An 18,058-nucleotide genomic window follows, 5' to 3' on the forward strand; every position below is an offset into this window, starting at 1 on the left:
AATTCGCCTACACAATGAAAACTGTTCCTTAAAATTTAATATTATAGTATTGTCTGAGACGTGGATGAGCGAAGACGAGCCTTTCAACTATGTTTTGAATGGTTACTCGTCAATAAATCAGCCAGGTAAGAGAAATAGAAAGAATGGTATCTGTGTTTTCATCAGTAATGAACTGTCTTTTAACAAATTAAACATTGAAATTATGGAATCAGACTCATTGATACTTAATATTAAAAATCCTATCACTAAAAATGAGATCAATTTAATTGCAATATACAGATCACCCTCTCTATCAGCAAATCTTTTTTTGAATGCTTTGGAAAGTACTTTGGAAAGACTGCTCGCACATAAAAATATAATTCTAATTGGTGATATCAATATCAATCTAAAACAGACTACCGCTATTTCTATTGATTATTTCAACATATTGTCTTCAAACGGTTTCGTCTCCTATATAAATAAACCTACTCGAGTCCAAAATCAATCGGAATCGTGCATTGATCATATCTTTTTCAAAAATAGTTCCTTCAAAGCTGAAGATTTGATAGGTGCTATTTTCAAGACCGATATAACTGACCATTACAGCACCAGTATCCATATTAAAACCGCAGACGGTGGTTCTGATAGGCCTAATTTAGCAAACACTATTACTGAAAAAATTGTTTTCAATAAATTAATTTCAAATCTTGAAAATGAAGATTGGGAGGAGGTAATAAATAATAATAACATCCATACACTAGTACACTCTTTTGAACAAAAACTTTCAACCCATATTGAAAATGCAACTATCAAAATAAAGATCACACAGAAATAAACCACTAAAGAACTGGATCACCACCGCACTAATAAGAGCTATTCAAACCAGAAATAAAATGCACAAAAAACTACAGAAGCAACCACATAATAACGAAATGAAACAATGCTACACTCGCTATAGAAACGTCCTAAACAAATTACTGAAAGAAACCAAGATTAGGTATTACAGAAATAAATTGGAGCAAAGTAGAGGTAACTCCAGGAAGACATGGAATACCATAAATGAAATACTTGATGTAGAAAAGAAAAATTCAAAGACTGATATTGATCCTGAAATTTTAAATAAACATTTTTCGTCTATCGGGAGAGTACTCGCAGAAGAACTGAATAAAGAAAATAAAAACATCCCTCCTCCAACTGGTCAAAATTCCCGTTTTTCACGAATAGGTTTCCCAAATTCCTTTTTCCTTTTCCCGACAAATGAGGAAGAAATTATCAAAACAATTAAAGACCTCAAATCCAGCTCAGCACCAGGAATTAATAACATAAATAATAGCTGTCTAAAAATCATTGCCCACTATATTGCTAAACCTTTAAAAATTATAATTAATAAATGCTTTGAAGAAGGTTTCTTTCCGGAGGAGTTCAAGGTGGCTAAAGTCATACCTTTACATAAATCGGGAGATGTTGACGATCCCAATAACTACCGCCCAATAAGCTTGCTAAGTGGATTTTCAAAGACCATGGAAAAGCGGCTAGTACAATACATGGTTGTGAGAAAGGTGATTCACCCTAACCAGTTTGGATTTCAAGAAGGAAAAAACACAGAAGACGCTATTTCGTTATTAGTAAAAACTTTAACTGAAAATTTTAGTAATAATAAAAAATCTATTGCAATTTTTATTGACTTGAAAAAAGCATTCGATACTGTCCCACACACCAAACTGTTGGAAAAGCTCAATAGAATTGGAATTCGAGGTTTGCCCCTGAACTTTTTACAAGCTACCTTGAAGGTCGCTCTCAAATATTATCAATTGAAAATAAATCCAGTACTGAAAATCTTTTAGATTACGGCTTACCGCAGGGGACTGTACTCTCACCAATTTTATTCATACTATACATTAATGACCTCCTGAATCTCGACTTGCAAAATGGTCAAACAATCTGAATCATAAAAAATCTTCATTCATGACCTTCACACCAAATGCTGCTACTCAACCTGTAAACCGAATAAACTTGAAAATTCATAATATCAAATGTAATAAAATAGGTTTGAATGATTGTGACTGTCCCAAACTAGAGGACTCTAAAACCGTTAAATACCTGGGAATAATTGTTGACCGTCATCTGAGATGGGATTCCCAGATCCAATCTCTATGTCACAAGGTCAAGTATCTAACAAATAAATTTTACAAAATGAGCCAGTTGAAAATGCAACAAATTACTAGAATGGCCTACTTTGCTTACGCACAATCTGTGTTGCAATATGGAATTAGGGTATGGGGGGGTACTGCTGAATGTCATATAAACAAGATCTTCAATGTTCAAAAACATATAATAAAAGTGGCACTAAGCAAACCAAGGCTGTATCCTACTAGAATTCTCTTCCAGGAATCTAACATACTTACAATCAAACAGCTCTACTTGAAAAATTTCCATATTTATTAAAAAACAAAAATCTTTTCAATACCCGAATTACTCCATATAACACGCGCCAAACTTACAGGAGATCTGACTTACCTGAAACTAATCTAACAGTATGTAGAATGCAATTTCCGTATAGATGTGACAAACTAGTAAATATTATACCACAAGACTTCATATCAGACAATCAAAATTGCTATAAGAGAAAAGAAATCTTATCATGGATCAAAACATCACCTGACGTTTTCAGTAATCAAAGGCAGTAGCTTATAACAAATTCTAAATTTACGTTTCTCCACTCACCTCTTCTCATCACCAGTTGACTTGTGCATTCACTGTGCTTCTTCTCTTTCTCAGGTTTTCCCTCTTATATTGTAAAAAAAAACTGTTCTTCATTTCACTCTGTATTTCAAATTTATTTTACCATCAGGCTATTCTTAGTCATTTATTATATTCTATTTTATAAATATTTTTCTTTTCTACGTTTCTCAATCTTTATATTCTCTTACTCATGCTCGCGAACAGACGAAAGTCTTGCGAGCTACACATTCTTTTGTACTCTTTATTTATTTTGTATTTTTGTGTATTTAAACTATGTAAAATGTGCAAAGAATGAATACATTGAATTGAATTGAATTCAATGAATAAATATACACCCCACTATAAATATTATATGTGTTGGGGTATAAGTTATTAGTTGCTTGTTGCGTGTTATAATTACTATTTACAAACTCATTCACTGATATGAGATTAAAGTTTTTTATTATGAAATTAGTTAAAACAAAATTATAAAATATTAATGTTATATCAAGGATAATAATAAGAAAGTTAATTTTTAGAAAAATGGAAAACTAGTAAAGGAAAAGAATGAAGAACAAATAGTTTCAAAACTTACAGTCTAACTAAATTTTCACAATTTTCTACTTTAATATCAACTAACCAGGAAAAAAAAACTTTTCTTGAACCTGTGTCTATTGAATTCTTCCCTAATGTAACTTGGTATTGAATTGTAAATTTTTGGTCCCAAATATATGCAGTTTCTTTGCCCAAATACAGTGTTCATCCTTGGTACTATTAAATTCGTGTTTCTCTGCCTTGTTTGATGGTTATGATCTGCCAGTCTTATGTGTTCGTTGTTTCTCCTCATTCGCGTGATGATAGCCTGGATGTAGAGTTGTCTTACACTCAGTACTTTACTGTCCTTGAAAAGAATGTTCGTGGGGAATTGATTCTCCTTGAAGCCTATTATTTTTAGTATTCGTTTTTGAAGTTTATAGAGAGGTTCAACATGTATAAAATTCGTACATGTAAATTTCGTAGCTCCCCAGATAATTATGACGTATCTTAAAATTCTTCACTGCCATTATAACGTGGACCTCACTATAGGATGAATTCAGGCGGCGTGAAAACAAGCTGCGTTTGCGCGTGAAAAATGGTCGTGTGGCCGCAGACTTATAGCTAATGGGCTATACTCACACTAGCGCGACTCAAATCGTATGACTACAGTTCCGGATACTCCAGTCCCTCGTACCTTACGACTTAAGGTACTTAACATGCTCAAGGTTCTTGAGGTAACTTAACATGCTCATTGACTTAATTTTACAATTATTTGGTAGTTCATTATATTTCTATAGAGCCTATAAACGATTTGGCAACAGTGCGAACTTGGATCTCACTACAGTATAATGTTGAGTGAATACTCACATTTCGTATAGGCAACGAAGCGATGAGAGCGATGTGATCAGCTAGAGCAGATGTGTAGCCGAATTTGATTGGCTGATCCTTGGCAATGGATCTGAAGAAGAGCATGGCATCATTGAGTGTTACATTGGCTCCCATCTCTATGACATTCGACACTTTAATGCTCTGCAGTGCTGCCACCTTTGTTATGTCAATGTACACGTCCGGGGTAGTGTCACTTTTGTACACACCTGCGGAAAGTATTTTAAAAGTTTGTGAGATTCATATTATAAAGTCATTGGGAATGATATAGTGAGGTCCACGTTGTAATGGCAGTATTTGATTAACAATGGTGTTGCTATCCTTTCCTATCATTCGACAAAGCAGATAGCTCTAGTGCAACGTTGCCAGATCATCTTTTATAAATGCAGAAATCCCTTGATGAAGAAAGCTCCCTACAGATGTTCGATGTTTTTGAACGGGTAGTATTGCAGTCTAGTAGCTCTCCGCTGATAGGCAAAACTTCACGACCCTGACTGTAATATCAACGGTTCATTCTTGTTTTAAATAATCAATTATACTTTATTCGTCAAGATAATACTTTTTCTAATGATAGGTCAATAAATTTTCATCACTGACATTGAATATTTTGCCAATTGATTATACAGAGTGACACAGAATAACGGGAACTTTTAAAAACGCCATAAAACATTAGTGGAAAGGGCAAAAATGATTTTATTCAAACTAATCTAAAGTTCAAGACTTGCCATTTGAGAATTATTAATAACATCTATCACTTTTTGACAATTACTTCTTTAAGATGGCTTCCTCCTGCACGAATACACTCTTGAAATCTGTGTTGAGATTCCTGAACGATTGCTGCAACATTTTAGCTGGGATATTGTTAATTTTGAATTGTCTGTTATGATTCAACCAAGTGGATTTCGCTCGCAATTTATTCAATAATTTTGAATTAATTAAAAATTAAAACAGAATTCAAAATGAAATCCGCAATATCCCAGATGATCAATGAGGAATCGTCAACACAGATTTCAAGAGTGTATTCGTGCAGGAGGAAGCCATCTTGAAGAAGTAATTGTCAAAAAGTGATAGATGTTATTAATAATTCTCAAATGGCAAGTCTTGAACTTTACATTAGTTTGAATTAAATCATTTTTGCCCTTCCCACTAATGTTTTATGGCGTTTTTAATGTTCCCATTATTCTGTGTCACTCTGTATTTCTGCATTTATAAAAGACGATCTGGCAACGTTGCGCTAGAGCTATCTGCTTTGTCGAATGATAAGACAAATAGCCATTGTTGATCAATTGGCAAAATATTTAATCTCAGTGATGAAAATTTATTGATCTATCATTGGAAAAAATATGATCTTGACGAATACAGTATGTATAATTGATTATTTAAAACAAGAATGAATCATTAATATTACAATCCGGGTCCTGTAGCTTTGCCTTTCAACGGAGACCCACTAGACTACAATTTATACTACCCGTTCAAAAACATCGAACATCTGTAGAGTGCTTCCTTCATCTACGGATCTAGGTAATCTGGAGCTTATGGTTTTTTAAAAGTAGGAATATCACCCAGCGAACCATACCTTACCTGTATGCAGTTTCAAAGTCACTGAGGCAAAGCTATAGGACGCGAACTAAACTTCAAATACATCAGTATCAGCTATCTTCTATAGAAGGGAGAGGAAAGACTGAGAATCGGCAACGATGTTCTCATATCTTACTCCACTACCATTATAACGTGGATCTCACTAATGTCCATACTGCTTTTATGCTCACTGTTATGCCAGCAGCACACTCTCGCCAAGTCACTTTCCAAGCGGTGGCATGGTAGTCTTCCACACTCTCGCCAAGTCACTTTCCAAGCGGTGGCATGGTAGTCATCCACACTCTCGCCAAGTCAATGGTAATGAATTGTCATCATATTTATTTATTTATTCACATTGTGTACAAATACTTGAGATTGAATATTCTGGTAATCCAATACCTTTCTTAATAGCCTACTAACATTCCTGGCAATTCGGCAACAGTGTACAGTTGCAGAAGGATGAAGTTATCTGCATTTTATATTGACAGACAAGGATCGCAAACTAATGTTAATCATATTATGCTGACTTTAAAAAGTTAATCTCTCTTTACTCTATACTCCCACTCCGTTATGTAACAAATGAGCTCTTCAGTGATTAAATCTAGGGTGTTGATTCTGCTCCATCCGGTAGATTATAATTCATGTTAATTTTTCAACTTGAAAATGACCTAAGTTAGGGTCGAAACTAGTAGTTGAAAAATTTTAAAGTTTTTAATAATAAAGGGTACTACAAGGTTTTTATATTGTTTTTATCAATTCATGTTAATTATATATTCAGTGAAGCTCTCTGAATTTGATTTTGATTTGTTGTTGATACAGTTGTCACACTCATGTAAAAATTTTTTGTTATCATTAAAAATAAAATTTGATTTGGAGCTCATAATAAAGCCCATAATGATATTCAAATGACATATTCTCATGGGTAGTCACTTTTTGACCACTCTGGATATTACCATTGAGAAAAATATATATATCCCATGGTATAGCTCTCTATGTTCAATATTTCAAGCCGATTATTACAATTTTGGCCGGGTGAGAGTGCAAGAACGGCACAGTATGAGAAACTACCAGCGTCACATAGCTTCACGGAAAAGAAGTGCATGTACTATCGGCTTGAGTTAACAGTGAAATTTGGACATAAACGCCCTACCATGTCTATCTTTTCTCTATGATATTTCCTAGATAAAAGCTACGAATATAAATAAATTACCTTTTGCAGTTCCACCACATAAAAGTTGATACGACTTTCCGCCTATCAAATCAAAAATCTCGAATATCTCTTTTTTGGTTTTGGCATAGTAGAACTGTTTGCCAAATCTATCTTTCATGTTGAAGCTGTTGGCAGCTAGAGCTATCTCGACGAAATGGTCTTCGTGGTGTTCTTCTTCGCTATCGTCTAAGAATGCCAAGTCATTTTGTTCGTCATTGAAACTAGAAGATAATGGTAGTTCATCAACATCATTCAATCCTTCCTGTCTCTTATCTGATATCACATCCTGAAAATAGATGCATGATAACAATACGTAATTATGATAGTAATAGTGGAACATGAAATCAGTAATAAGAGTATAAGTAGCAAAATTAGTATTATAATCAAAATATTATTTTAAATATTAGTATTATAGTATGATAACAATAAATAATAGTAATAGTGAAACATGAAAGCAGTAATAAGAGTTTAAGTAGCAAAGTTAGTATTATAATCAAAATCATAACTAAAATTATATGGTGATGGTTTCTTGATTCATTCCGAGCTGCTTTGTATCAACACACTTTTTTATATATTTGAGCACGACATGCAGTCGATTATTACGTAACTATTAAAAACTTTTACTTACTGACTGAAGTATACTTTCAATCGTCTAGCGATCATTTTCAAAAGTGTGGACCGGAAATGTTTTGATGGTTAGGAAGATTTGTGGTGTTTATTATGTGATCAAAAAGTTTGTTGGATTTGAAATCCAAATTGTACACTGTTGAATTCAACGTACACTGTTGAAAATGATCCAAATCCAAATTCAAATCCAACAAACTTTTTGATCACATAATAAACACCACAAATCTTCCTAACCATCAAAACATTTCCGGTCTACACTGTTGAAAATGATCCAAATCCAAATTCAAATCCAACAAACTTTTTGATCACATAATAAACACCACAAATCTTCCTAACCATCAATACATTTCCGGTCTACACTGTTGAAAATGATCGCTAGACGATTGAAAGTATACTTCAGTCAGTAAGTAAAAGTTTTCAATATTTACTTAATAATAGACTGCACGTCGTGTTCAAATACATAAAAAAGTGTGTTAAAATTATAAGACAGTATATCATAAATTATCATCAATTATTAATGACAGTAATAGGGAAACATAAAAATATTTATCAATGGAAACGTAGAAGCAAACAGGACTTCTCCCAAAACTTGTTTCCATAGAACAATAATTACAATGATTCATTATAGACCTACATAAGTGAGAATACAAAAAAGTAATTATATGAGTCTTTAAGCCGAGGTCACACCAGTCATGCAAAGTTCCAATCCTACTCATGTCCGGTATTTCTGTAGGGTGGAGAGACGGATCACTTGCCGGACATGTGTGGCAAGCACTATTCTACGCCGTTATCATCCGTGATCGGATCGGAGTGGGATCGGAACACTGCATGACAGGTCAAGCCCGGGCCACACTTATCATGTATATCTGTTATATTAGGTAATTATTGTTGATTCTTGCTAATAATAATCAATTCTATATATATATATATTTTTTTTTATTCAACGATAGATTGCTATCTAGTCTGAGGACTAATGAGCAACTTTTTTCTGTCCTACAATGTCAATTCTATATCAATTATTATATAATATTCGTCAAGGAAATATATATTTTTATAACGTAATAGTTAATTTTTATAATCTTCAGATTAAGTATCATAGTAGTAAATTACGGTGTATTTTTTCATGGCTTATAATCAATTTGGCAACGTTGCGGAGTCAGAAAAGGATAGAGTTATCTGCTTTGTGCCAGACAATAATATCAAACCAATGTGCTGACTTATGATTTTAAAACGTGAATCTGGATATAGTTGGTCTATAGCTAAGAATAGCAAACCAATGTTAATAAGGTGCTGACTTACGACTATGGTATAATGATAATCTCACTATAGTTGGCCTACCTCAATGTCGCAAACGCCTTTACTGCAAGCAACAGATGCCAGCGAGCCGAAAGCATCCAGTATTGGCCGATATCCGGTGCAACGGCAAATGTTTCCACTCAGAGACTGCTCCACATCTTTCTTGCTCAGTCTTTTCCCAGACTTTGTCAAGCTGAAATGTCAATAACTGGGTGTAAGTGACAAGTAGGCCTACAGTGTTGTAGTATAGAGCTATACGATCACGTATATTTGCTCAACTGCTAACCACACATTTACCCCACACCTCCAAGTGGTCACCTGCTTTTTGCATATACAGCGAAGTGCAGGCACGCGAACTACTATCCATCTGCACTTCCAAGTCGGTAGGCAAGTATCTAAGGCTGACCACTAACGATAGAGCATGCATGATACACAGTCACTGTGACATCGTTGTAGACATTGTTGTGTCAACACAGCTGTGACCACAGCGAAACAGCGAAACGCATCGTGCAACATTTTTTGAGGTTAGGATTTTATACCTACGTTTTGTTTTTCTTCACTGCTCTATTTGTGGTTAAATTATGTTTCTATCATCATAACTTGTGGTTTATTTTATTAATTTATTTATTTATTTACAATGCAAATGACACTATTGTAATAACATAACATTGGTAGATACAATAATAAGGTAGTCCTTGTGCTATTTTTCTACCAAATTTGGTGACAATGTTCAAGGTAAGGTTAGAATTTCACGCGTACAATTTTTATAAAATTTTAGTCCAAAATAAACATGAAAACTATAAATTTTGAATTTAGATGGCTTGAATTAATAAATTCATTACAGATATTCCACTCAATTACCACTTGTAACGAATAATATTGAGTTATTCAAATAAATTTATTTATTGTTATATTTGTTTATTTTATGTAAACCTCTTGCTGTATGTGTACACACATGTTCATAATGCATGCCCTGTCGTCTGTGGCCAGCCTATAGTGAGGTGCACGTTATAATGACAGTAGAAAGATAGGAGAAAAGGGTTGCCAGATTTCAGCCTTGCCACCCAAACAGCTGATACTCGTATATCTGATTAATTTAACAACTGTTCATTATTGTTGAAAATAGTTAGGGCTAATCATATTTTATTTGTCAAGAAAATATATTTTTTAAAGATGTAATAATAAATTTTCATGATTGAGATTAAATATTTTGTCAATTGGTTGAATTTCTACATTGTTGATAAACGATGTGGCAACATCGCAATGCGTGAAAGAGATAGCGCCATCTGCTTTGTTGGACGATAGACAAGGATAGCAACACCATTGCAAATCACACACTGCCATTATAACGTGGACCTCACTATAGGTGATTTCCCCTGGTTGGCAGCTTTTCTCTTCACCATGATAACTAGCAACCCGCGGCCGGTGGATCCAGTACTTCCTGAGCAAGATCTGATCTCTGGAGGGTTCAAGGCCATCTTTATCCCTTAGGGGACTGTGCTATTGTGACAGTAATTACAGTAAGTGACAATAATTACAGTAAGTGACAGTAACATTAATTACAGTTAGTAGCAGTAATTACAGTAAGTAACAAGTGTAGATGCATTGTATTATACCGGCGCTTCACTATCTCCGAGTGTGTACAAATGACGATGAGCGCGAGAGTGTGGATGGCTACTATGCCACTGATCGCCTTCACTCGGCTCTGCTCGTCTTCGCTCCAATTTTTTTAAAAAAGAGACGAACGAAGGCGAGTGGCTCCCTACCACTGACCTTGATGGGGCGCTCTTCTTCTGGTCACATTTATTTTAATTGAATGGGAAACTTTGACACTGCCTATCTGCGAACCCCAGTCCTTGGCAACGACTTCAAGTATTCAAGTAAGTAAGTATTCAAGTATATTGCAGTGTGGATGGTGAGACGAACGCAAGCCGCTCGTGTTGGCCGTTTGGCGAGCGACGCAGCGAGAGTGTGGACTAGGCACTACAGTTTCATAGAGTGATTAAGGCAGCACCTGATTAACATTGGTTTGCTATCCTTGTCTGTTATTAGACAAAGTATTTTAGATAAAATATGATGAACTACCAAAATATTCAATCTCAATTGTGAAAATGTATCATTAAATCCTGGAAAGATATATTTTGTTGGTGAAATTAATATATTCGAGACATATTTTATCATTATAAACAAGAATCAAAAATTAATATTATCTATATCAGTCTCTTTTCTGTTGAGGTTGTGCAAAGGCTAAAAAGTTTTTCAATATGTGAAGCTATCAAAATGAAAAAGTTTTCTCAGGAAAACATTATTACTTTTCGAGATATCAGCGCCTAGTTTAAATATTTGGGACAGAACATTTCAAATTTGTATAAGATAAATCCAAGAGATTTAGATGATAAATTCTTCTTGGTATTATTAATCGAATAAAACAAAAATTATCTAAAAATATCAATTTTTGAGAAAGATATTCAATTTACTAAAATGACTTTTAATTGAGTTATTTTTGGTAAATTGAATAACTTTCTCAAAAATTGATATTTTTAGAAGATTTTTGTCTTATTCAATCAACAATACCATGAAGAATTAATCCTGTAAATCTCATGGATTTATCTCTTACCGAATTTGAAATGTTCGGCCCCAAAAATTTAAACTTGAGGCGCTCATATCTCAAAAACTAATGATCGAAAAAAATGTTTTCTTAAGAAAACGTTTTATTTTGATAGCTTGATGATATACAAATCGAAAAACTTTGAAAAATATCACCAGTAGAAAGTTTATTTTTAGCCTTTGCACAGCCTTAAGGGCTACTTGTAATATAAATAGAAATACAAATCTCAGTAACCTTTTTAATTATTAATTATCAAGAAGGGTACTGAGATTTGTATTTCTATTTATACCTATATCAGATTTACCATGATTCATGTTTTAGAACGCTATCAGTGGAAAGAAGGCGATAGGAAGACGTTGTTATCACCTTCGTTTTCCACCGCTTTCTATAGTAGATGGGCTGTGATTCACGTTGTCCCGGTTTATCTTATACGAGTAGGCTATATTATTTGTAATGTTGAAGCTTTTGAATCAATTAATGTGATTTCCAGGATCTAGAGGTCTTATGCACTCTTTCAATGTTACCTATCCTGTTATGTCCTCAAAAAGGACGAAGGAGTGAGTCAATTTCGTTGACTAACGAACTCGATCTATATGACGGTTCAAAGAATATGTGTTGGGAAATTTAAAGTTAATTGATGAAATTAATTAATTTCGTTGGCCAACGAACTGGATATTTTTTATACACGGTGTCTGATAAGTCACTCCCTATTTTTATACAGCTATAACTTATTTATTTATGAACCGGTTTTGTTAGAACTACATTTGCTAGATAGAGCACTCCTTGAGGTTGTGTTTAACACCAATTTTCATTTGTTTCAGTTTAAAAATGCCCCCTCTCTTGAATGTGGAAGAAAGAGCCAAAATAGCAGCTCGTTATGAGGTCTGGGGATCTGTGGTGCGAGTGCAAAGGTGGTGGAGGGCTGAACGAGGGATCCATGCAACACTGGATGCAAAAACTGTTCAAAATTTCCATTCCAAATTACTAACAACAGGGAGTGTCGCAGATACAAGACGATCAGGAAGACCATCAACGTCAATGAGAGCAGAGAATGTTGTCAGAGTTCGTGAAATGTTCATGAGGAGCCCTAAGAAATCACTGCGTCAAGTATCTCGTGAAAGTTACTCTGTTGCAACGATTCTTAAGAAATATCTCATTTTTTTGCATCCAGTGTAGCATGGATCCCTCGTTCAGCCCTCCACCACCTTTGCACTCGCACCACAGATCCCCAGACCTCATAACGAGCTGCTATTTTGGCTCGTTTTTCCACAGTCAAGAAAGGGGGCATTTTTAAACTGAAACAAATGAAAATTGGTGTTGAACACAACCTCAAGGAGTTCTCTATCTAAAAAATGTAGTTCTAACAAAATCGGTTCATGAATAAATAAATTATAGTTGTATAAAAATAGGGAGTGACTTATCAGATACCCTATAGTTCAAAGAGAATGTGTTTGGGAGAAGTTAGAAGTTGACTGATGAAAGCATTCGAAAGTCATCCTCGTTGGAACATACAAATGAACCCATAAACGGACGACTCAAACCTCAAGTCAAGAGTAGGAAGTTGCTACGCTCGTTCAATTCATGACGAAAATGAAAAGTTACCTGTACATATTCATGACCATGCCAGACGAACAGTAGCCGCATTGCGATCCATTGAATTTGGCCAGCGTGGTTTGAATGCTGCTGTATCCTCTCGCCCTACTGCCAATGCCCTCATTGGTTGTGATGATCCAGCCATGGCAGGCGTGCACCAACACAAGGCACTGCCAACAAAACACACCCGTTAGATTCACTTCTAACTGGCAGCATTGTTTGAATAAGAGAAACTTTGTGACCAAGTTTATACAGATGGGTGAAGCCATGACTTCTAAAGCTGCGTACAGACTTGAGCGCCATGAACACACGCATTTCACGTTTCATCAGCTGATGCTTTGTCTATTATATCTGTACCTTACTGTTTCTGTACAAATACAGATATAATCAGCTGATGAAAAGTTGAATGCGCGTGTTCGTGGCGCTCAAGTCTGTACGCAGCTCTATATTAAACTATCGGACCTGAGCCTAGAAAAAAATGGCCGCCGTAGTTAATGGACTTACAGGAATTTTCACCAAGGCTAGGCACACACCAGTTAGTCAAGACAAGACAAGACATGATCAAACACAACACTTCACATAGTTTCTTATGACGCAACACACACTGATTAGTCATTGCAATTAGACAGGTCTTCATAAGCAACTATGTGAAGTATTGTGTCTGATCATATCTTGTCTTGTCTTGACTAACTGGTGTGTAACTACCGTAAGAGAAAATCACTAATCAGCTGTTTGAGAGGGTCTCAGTCTGCCAAAATCTCGGTTCGTCTAGTTCCCGTTTAATACATTAATGCAGGCCACCAACACCAAATACGGCGGCCATTATTATTTGTGCAATTATAGGCGCATTTTGTCCAATTACAGGCGCAGGTCAGGTTTATAGGTGATCCTGGTGAAACCTCTGAGAACGGTTCAATATTTCACATACCATGATAATTGAAATCGAAATTGAATTAATTACTTAAATTATGAATCAAAAATATTAATTTTTGTGACTTCAAATTTTCGGTCTCACCTAGCCTGCAAAAATACTGAGGATAGAAAGAAATGAATTATATTGGATTTATTCATCTATTATGAACTACTACATGCTTCATCTAGTTTCAACACTAGAATGACGACTTCCAGACTACAATAATTGACAGACTAAAAAAAAAATTGAAATATTTACTCACTGACAGGAGCATGCTTTAGATTCGCATGGAATTCATTATCAACATTGATGGCCTTCTGCTGTCATGACACATCAATGTATGACGACATGTGTGTACACACATGTTCAACACACTTGTCCTGTCGTTAGTGGCCACCTTATAGTGAGGTCCACGTTATAATGGCAGTGTTTGATTAGCAATGGTATTGCTATCATTGTCTATCATTCAACAAAGAGGATAGCGCTATCTCTTTCACGCTTTGCTTTGTTGTCAGATCGTCTTTTAACAATGTAGAATTAATAATTAACAAAATATTTCATCTTAATTATGTAAACTCATTACGCAATTATTAAAAAATATAATTTATTGCTAAATAAAATATAATTTGATTATTTTAAACAAGAATGAACAGTTATTATTACACCAACAAACCGTCTATAAAAGGCATTGACAAGACAGAGGTTCGGCAACGTTTTTCTCCACTGCCATTATAACGTGGACCTCACTATAGTTACAGAAGGCTTCTAAATAATGTTAACAATAGACAGTAAATAATAAATGACGTTGGAGAATGTAAAAAAGATAAACTCACCGAATTAATAGAGTAGGTGGAATACTTTTTGGTGGAAGGATTTTGAATCCTAGCTGAAACCACACAGCACCCGCATCCCCCTTCCAAGCACATGAACTTGGTAGCTTTGAGATTGGCATAGTCTCGTATGTATGCATTCAGAGATGTCTCAATCGCTACTTCTCCAGTCACTGGAAAATCAAAAGAATTTATAAAGGGGCAATATTATGAAATTTATGGATGTATAAATTTGTGTGTTATGAGAGTAATTTATTAATTATTATTTCACAAAGGTGACTTTCTAGGAGTGTTTTAAGCCTAGGTGATGATGATGGGATGAATGATAATACAATAAGGTTGAGTTATGAATGAATAAAAATTATAGGTTATGCTATCCACTTGAACTGATTTGAGTCCACTTTTCAGTCCAGAAATAAAAAAACTAGTAATTTTGAATTTGATTTGAGTAAAAACCGAATATAATAATGGGGTCTACCAGGTGCTCTCACATATTGTACCTTTTCAATAAATAAATTAGATTAATAAGTAATATCCACTAATAAAGAATTGAGAGAGTAAATAAACATATTACGGTAAAGTGATTGAAATTAATTGAATAGTAAAGGAACATGAATTAGATTTATTGACTAATAAATGAATAAATCTAAGGTGGAGTCAATTTCAACAGTCAGCATTGCTGAATGGGTAATAGTGTTGTTTGATAAATTCAAATTAGATACAGAAATGTTGTGAAATTTCACCATATTCAGGTGATGAATGAACAATATGTTATCTAAGTTTACAAGTTCACATATTATTGATTTAAAACTGAACTAGTTTTAATGCTCAAGGCATCATCTTCAATTGTTGATGAGTTGGACAGCCTAATTAATATTAATATTATTAATTGTATCATATTTATAACATATCATAATTGATGTTTTATATGAGGAATGCTGTCGCAATAAATAATTAAATGTGTTGCCACAATAATCTACTATGGATCAGATAAGTAAAATGGTGGTGAAACATACCTTTGTGAACCTTTTCATTTATAGTGAAAACTACTACATCCTCCTTATTCATCCTGGAAAATAATAGGTTAAAATTTAATTTTACTGTTTTAAAGACATTCAGTATTCAGTAGTATCAAAAGAGAATCAATAGCATAAGTAGATATCCCATGGTATAGGGAACTTTTACTGTTATCTCAAGCCGATAGTCCACGTAGTTCTTTCCCGTGAAGTTGGATGACGCTGGTAGTCTCTCATATTGTGCCGTTCAAACACTCTTACCCGGTCAAAACAGTAAAAATCGACAGTAATCGGCTTGAGATAACAGTAAAAGTTGCGACATAAACGCCCTATACCATGGGATATCTACTTACGCTATTGTTTCTCTATGGTAGTAGCCAGTCATGACCAGCACTTGCGAGATAGATTGCGTCAAAATATTATAAACTTATTCACAAATGAACTCAAGATGAGAGGTGAGTCATAGAGCTCAGAAAACACTGTATCGCTTCTTCATATCCAAGGAGTAGAGTGCGAGACGTACAAGCCTCTCATGAAGTGCTCTCTCAAAGACCTTTTCCTCCTGCTCACGAAATACACCGGCATCCTGTTGTAAATCTCATGTGCAAGGACAGGATAGCTACTATGCGATCGAGTTAGACTGGCATGAGGCAGATTACTATAGTGAGGTCCACGTTATAATGACAGTATTTGATCAACTTTGGTTTTGCTATCCTTGTCTATCATTTGACAAAGACGGTGGTACTATCCTTTTCTAGGTCCACAACGATGACAATTATGTTTTTGACAGTGTAGAAATACAATTAGTTAATGCAGAGAATTGGCATCGCTATTCTTCTATCTTTATTCACTGCCATTATAACGTGGACCACACTATATCATTCCTCCTCATTGTATTGCGGCTGTGTACATGTCCTCTTTGCTGAAAGGTATGTTGGCCTCTTTTCAACAGTAACTCTGGTTGTACATCGGTTAGTCAAGACAAGACTAGACACGTTTAGTCACAATACTTCACATAGTTGCTTATGAAGACATGTCTAATTGCAATGACTAATCAGTGTGTGTAGCGTCATAAGTAACTATGTGAAGTATTGTGACTAAACGTGTCTGATCTTGTCTTGACTAGCCTTGCCTAAGGCTGGTCACACACCGATTAGTCAAGACAAGACTAGTCACAATTTTCACATAGTTACTTATGAAGACATGTCTAATTGCAATGACTAATCAGTGTGTGTTGCGTCATAAGCAACTATGTTCAGTATTGTGTCTAATCATGTCTTGTCTTGACTAACTAGTGTGTGCCTAGCCTAAGGCTGGGCGTACATCGGTTAGTCAAGACAAGACTAGTCAGGTTTAGTCACAATACTTCACATAGTTGCTTATGGAGTCATGTCTAATTGCAATGACTAATCAGTGTGAGTTGCGTCATAAGCAACTATGTGAAGTATTGTGACTAAACGTGTCTGATCTTGTCTTGACTAACCGGTGTACGCCAAGCCTAACAGCGAACTAAACAGGTATTGATTATAGACTGTCACAATCTTTAGTTTTCTAAAGATTGGCGCACAGTGTTCCAGTCGATGAGACAAGGTGATGGAGAACCTTCTTTTGTAGCAGCAGGATCTTTCTGCAGCTGCCTGCATCTCCCTTATGCAAAATATCATAATGGATATGACTGTGGAAGAGGCCATGATAAGCTGTAGCCAGGTACTCCAAGGAAAAATGACTTTTTATTTTGTAGGAGCAGGATTTTTCTGTAGCCGCCTGCATGATCCCAAAACAAAATACCATAATTGGCATGGCTGTGGAAGAGGCCATAGTATGCTATTGCCAGATACTCCAAGGAAAAATGACTTCTCAGCGAACACATCAGATATGTAGCTCTCAACAGTTTATTGCAGATCATGTCAACCTGCTGCTACCATGTCAATGTGGCATCCTTCCATCATAAATCCAAACAGCTTCACACTGCATTCCTCGAAATTTGGTGGATTCTGCCTTAGAGTGCAGAGTAGATTTAGTGTCTTCCTCTCATCAATGTAAGTATGCTCACCCGGAACCAATCACTGGCAACCTCCAATAGTTGGCCAGGCTTGTCGACCACTGCATCAGTATTCCCAACTACAATGAGGTCCACGTCCCCCAACTGCCTGATAGCTGATACCGGTAAATCTGATATAATATTAACGGTTTATTCTTGTTGAAAATAAAGAAATATATTTTATTAGAAATTATATTTTTCAAAGATAAAATTAATAGAGAATG

At 35.2% G+C, this 18,058-nt stretch overlaps 1 protein-coding gene across 7 annotated transcripts in view; it reads right to left on the bottom strand.

Moving 5' to 3' along the window:
* Positions 1 to 18,058, bottom strand: part of LOC111056736 (probable aldehyde oxidase 2) — a 95,730-nt gene that overhangs the window by 61,109 nt on the left and 16,563 nt on the right. For 6 of the 7 annotated variants that reach the window (XM_039420615.1, XM_039420618.1, XM_039420614.1 and 3 more), the window contains 6 exons: positions 15,794 to 15,846; positions 14,781 to 14,950; positions 13,044 to 13,204; positions 8,876 to 9,026; positions 6,911 to 7,196; positions 4,105 to 4,331 (listed from right to left, as the gene is read on the bottom strand). In XM_039420615.1, coding sequence (XP_039276549.1) covers positions 4,105 to 4,331; positions 6,911 to 7,196; positions 8,876 to 9,026; positions 13,044 to 13,204; positions 14,781 to 14,950; positions 15,794 to 15,846 — 1,048 coding nt within the window. Of the gene's footprint in view, positions 1 to 4,104; positions 4,332 to 6,910; positions 7,197 to 8,875; positions 9,027 to 13,043; positions 13,205 to 14,780; positions 14,951 to 15,793; positions 15,847 to 17,846; positions 17,853 to 18,058 lie in introns of those variants that run through there. The other variant, XM_039420619.1, reaches the window with a different exon arrangement.

This window comes from Nilaparvata lugens, chromosome 2 (assembly GCF_014356525.2).
Source record: "Nilaparvata lugens isolate BPH chromosome 2, ASM1435652v1, whole genome shotgun sequence".
Classification (NCBI taxonomy): domain Eukaryota; kingdom Metazoa; phylum Arthropoda; class Insecta; order Hemiptera; family Delphacidae; genus Nilaparvata; species Nilaparvata lugens.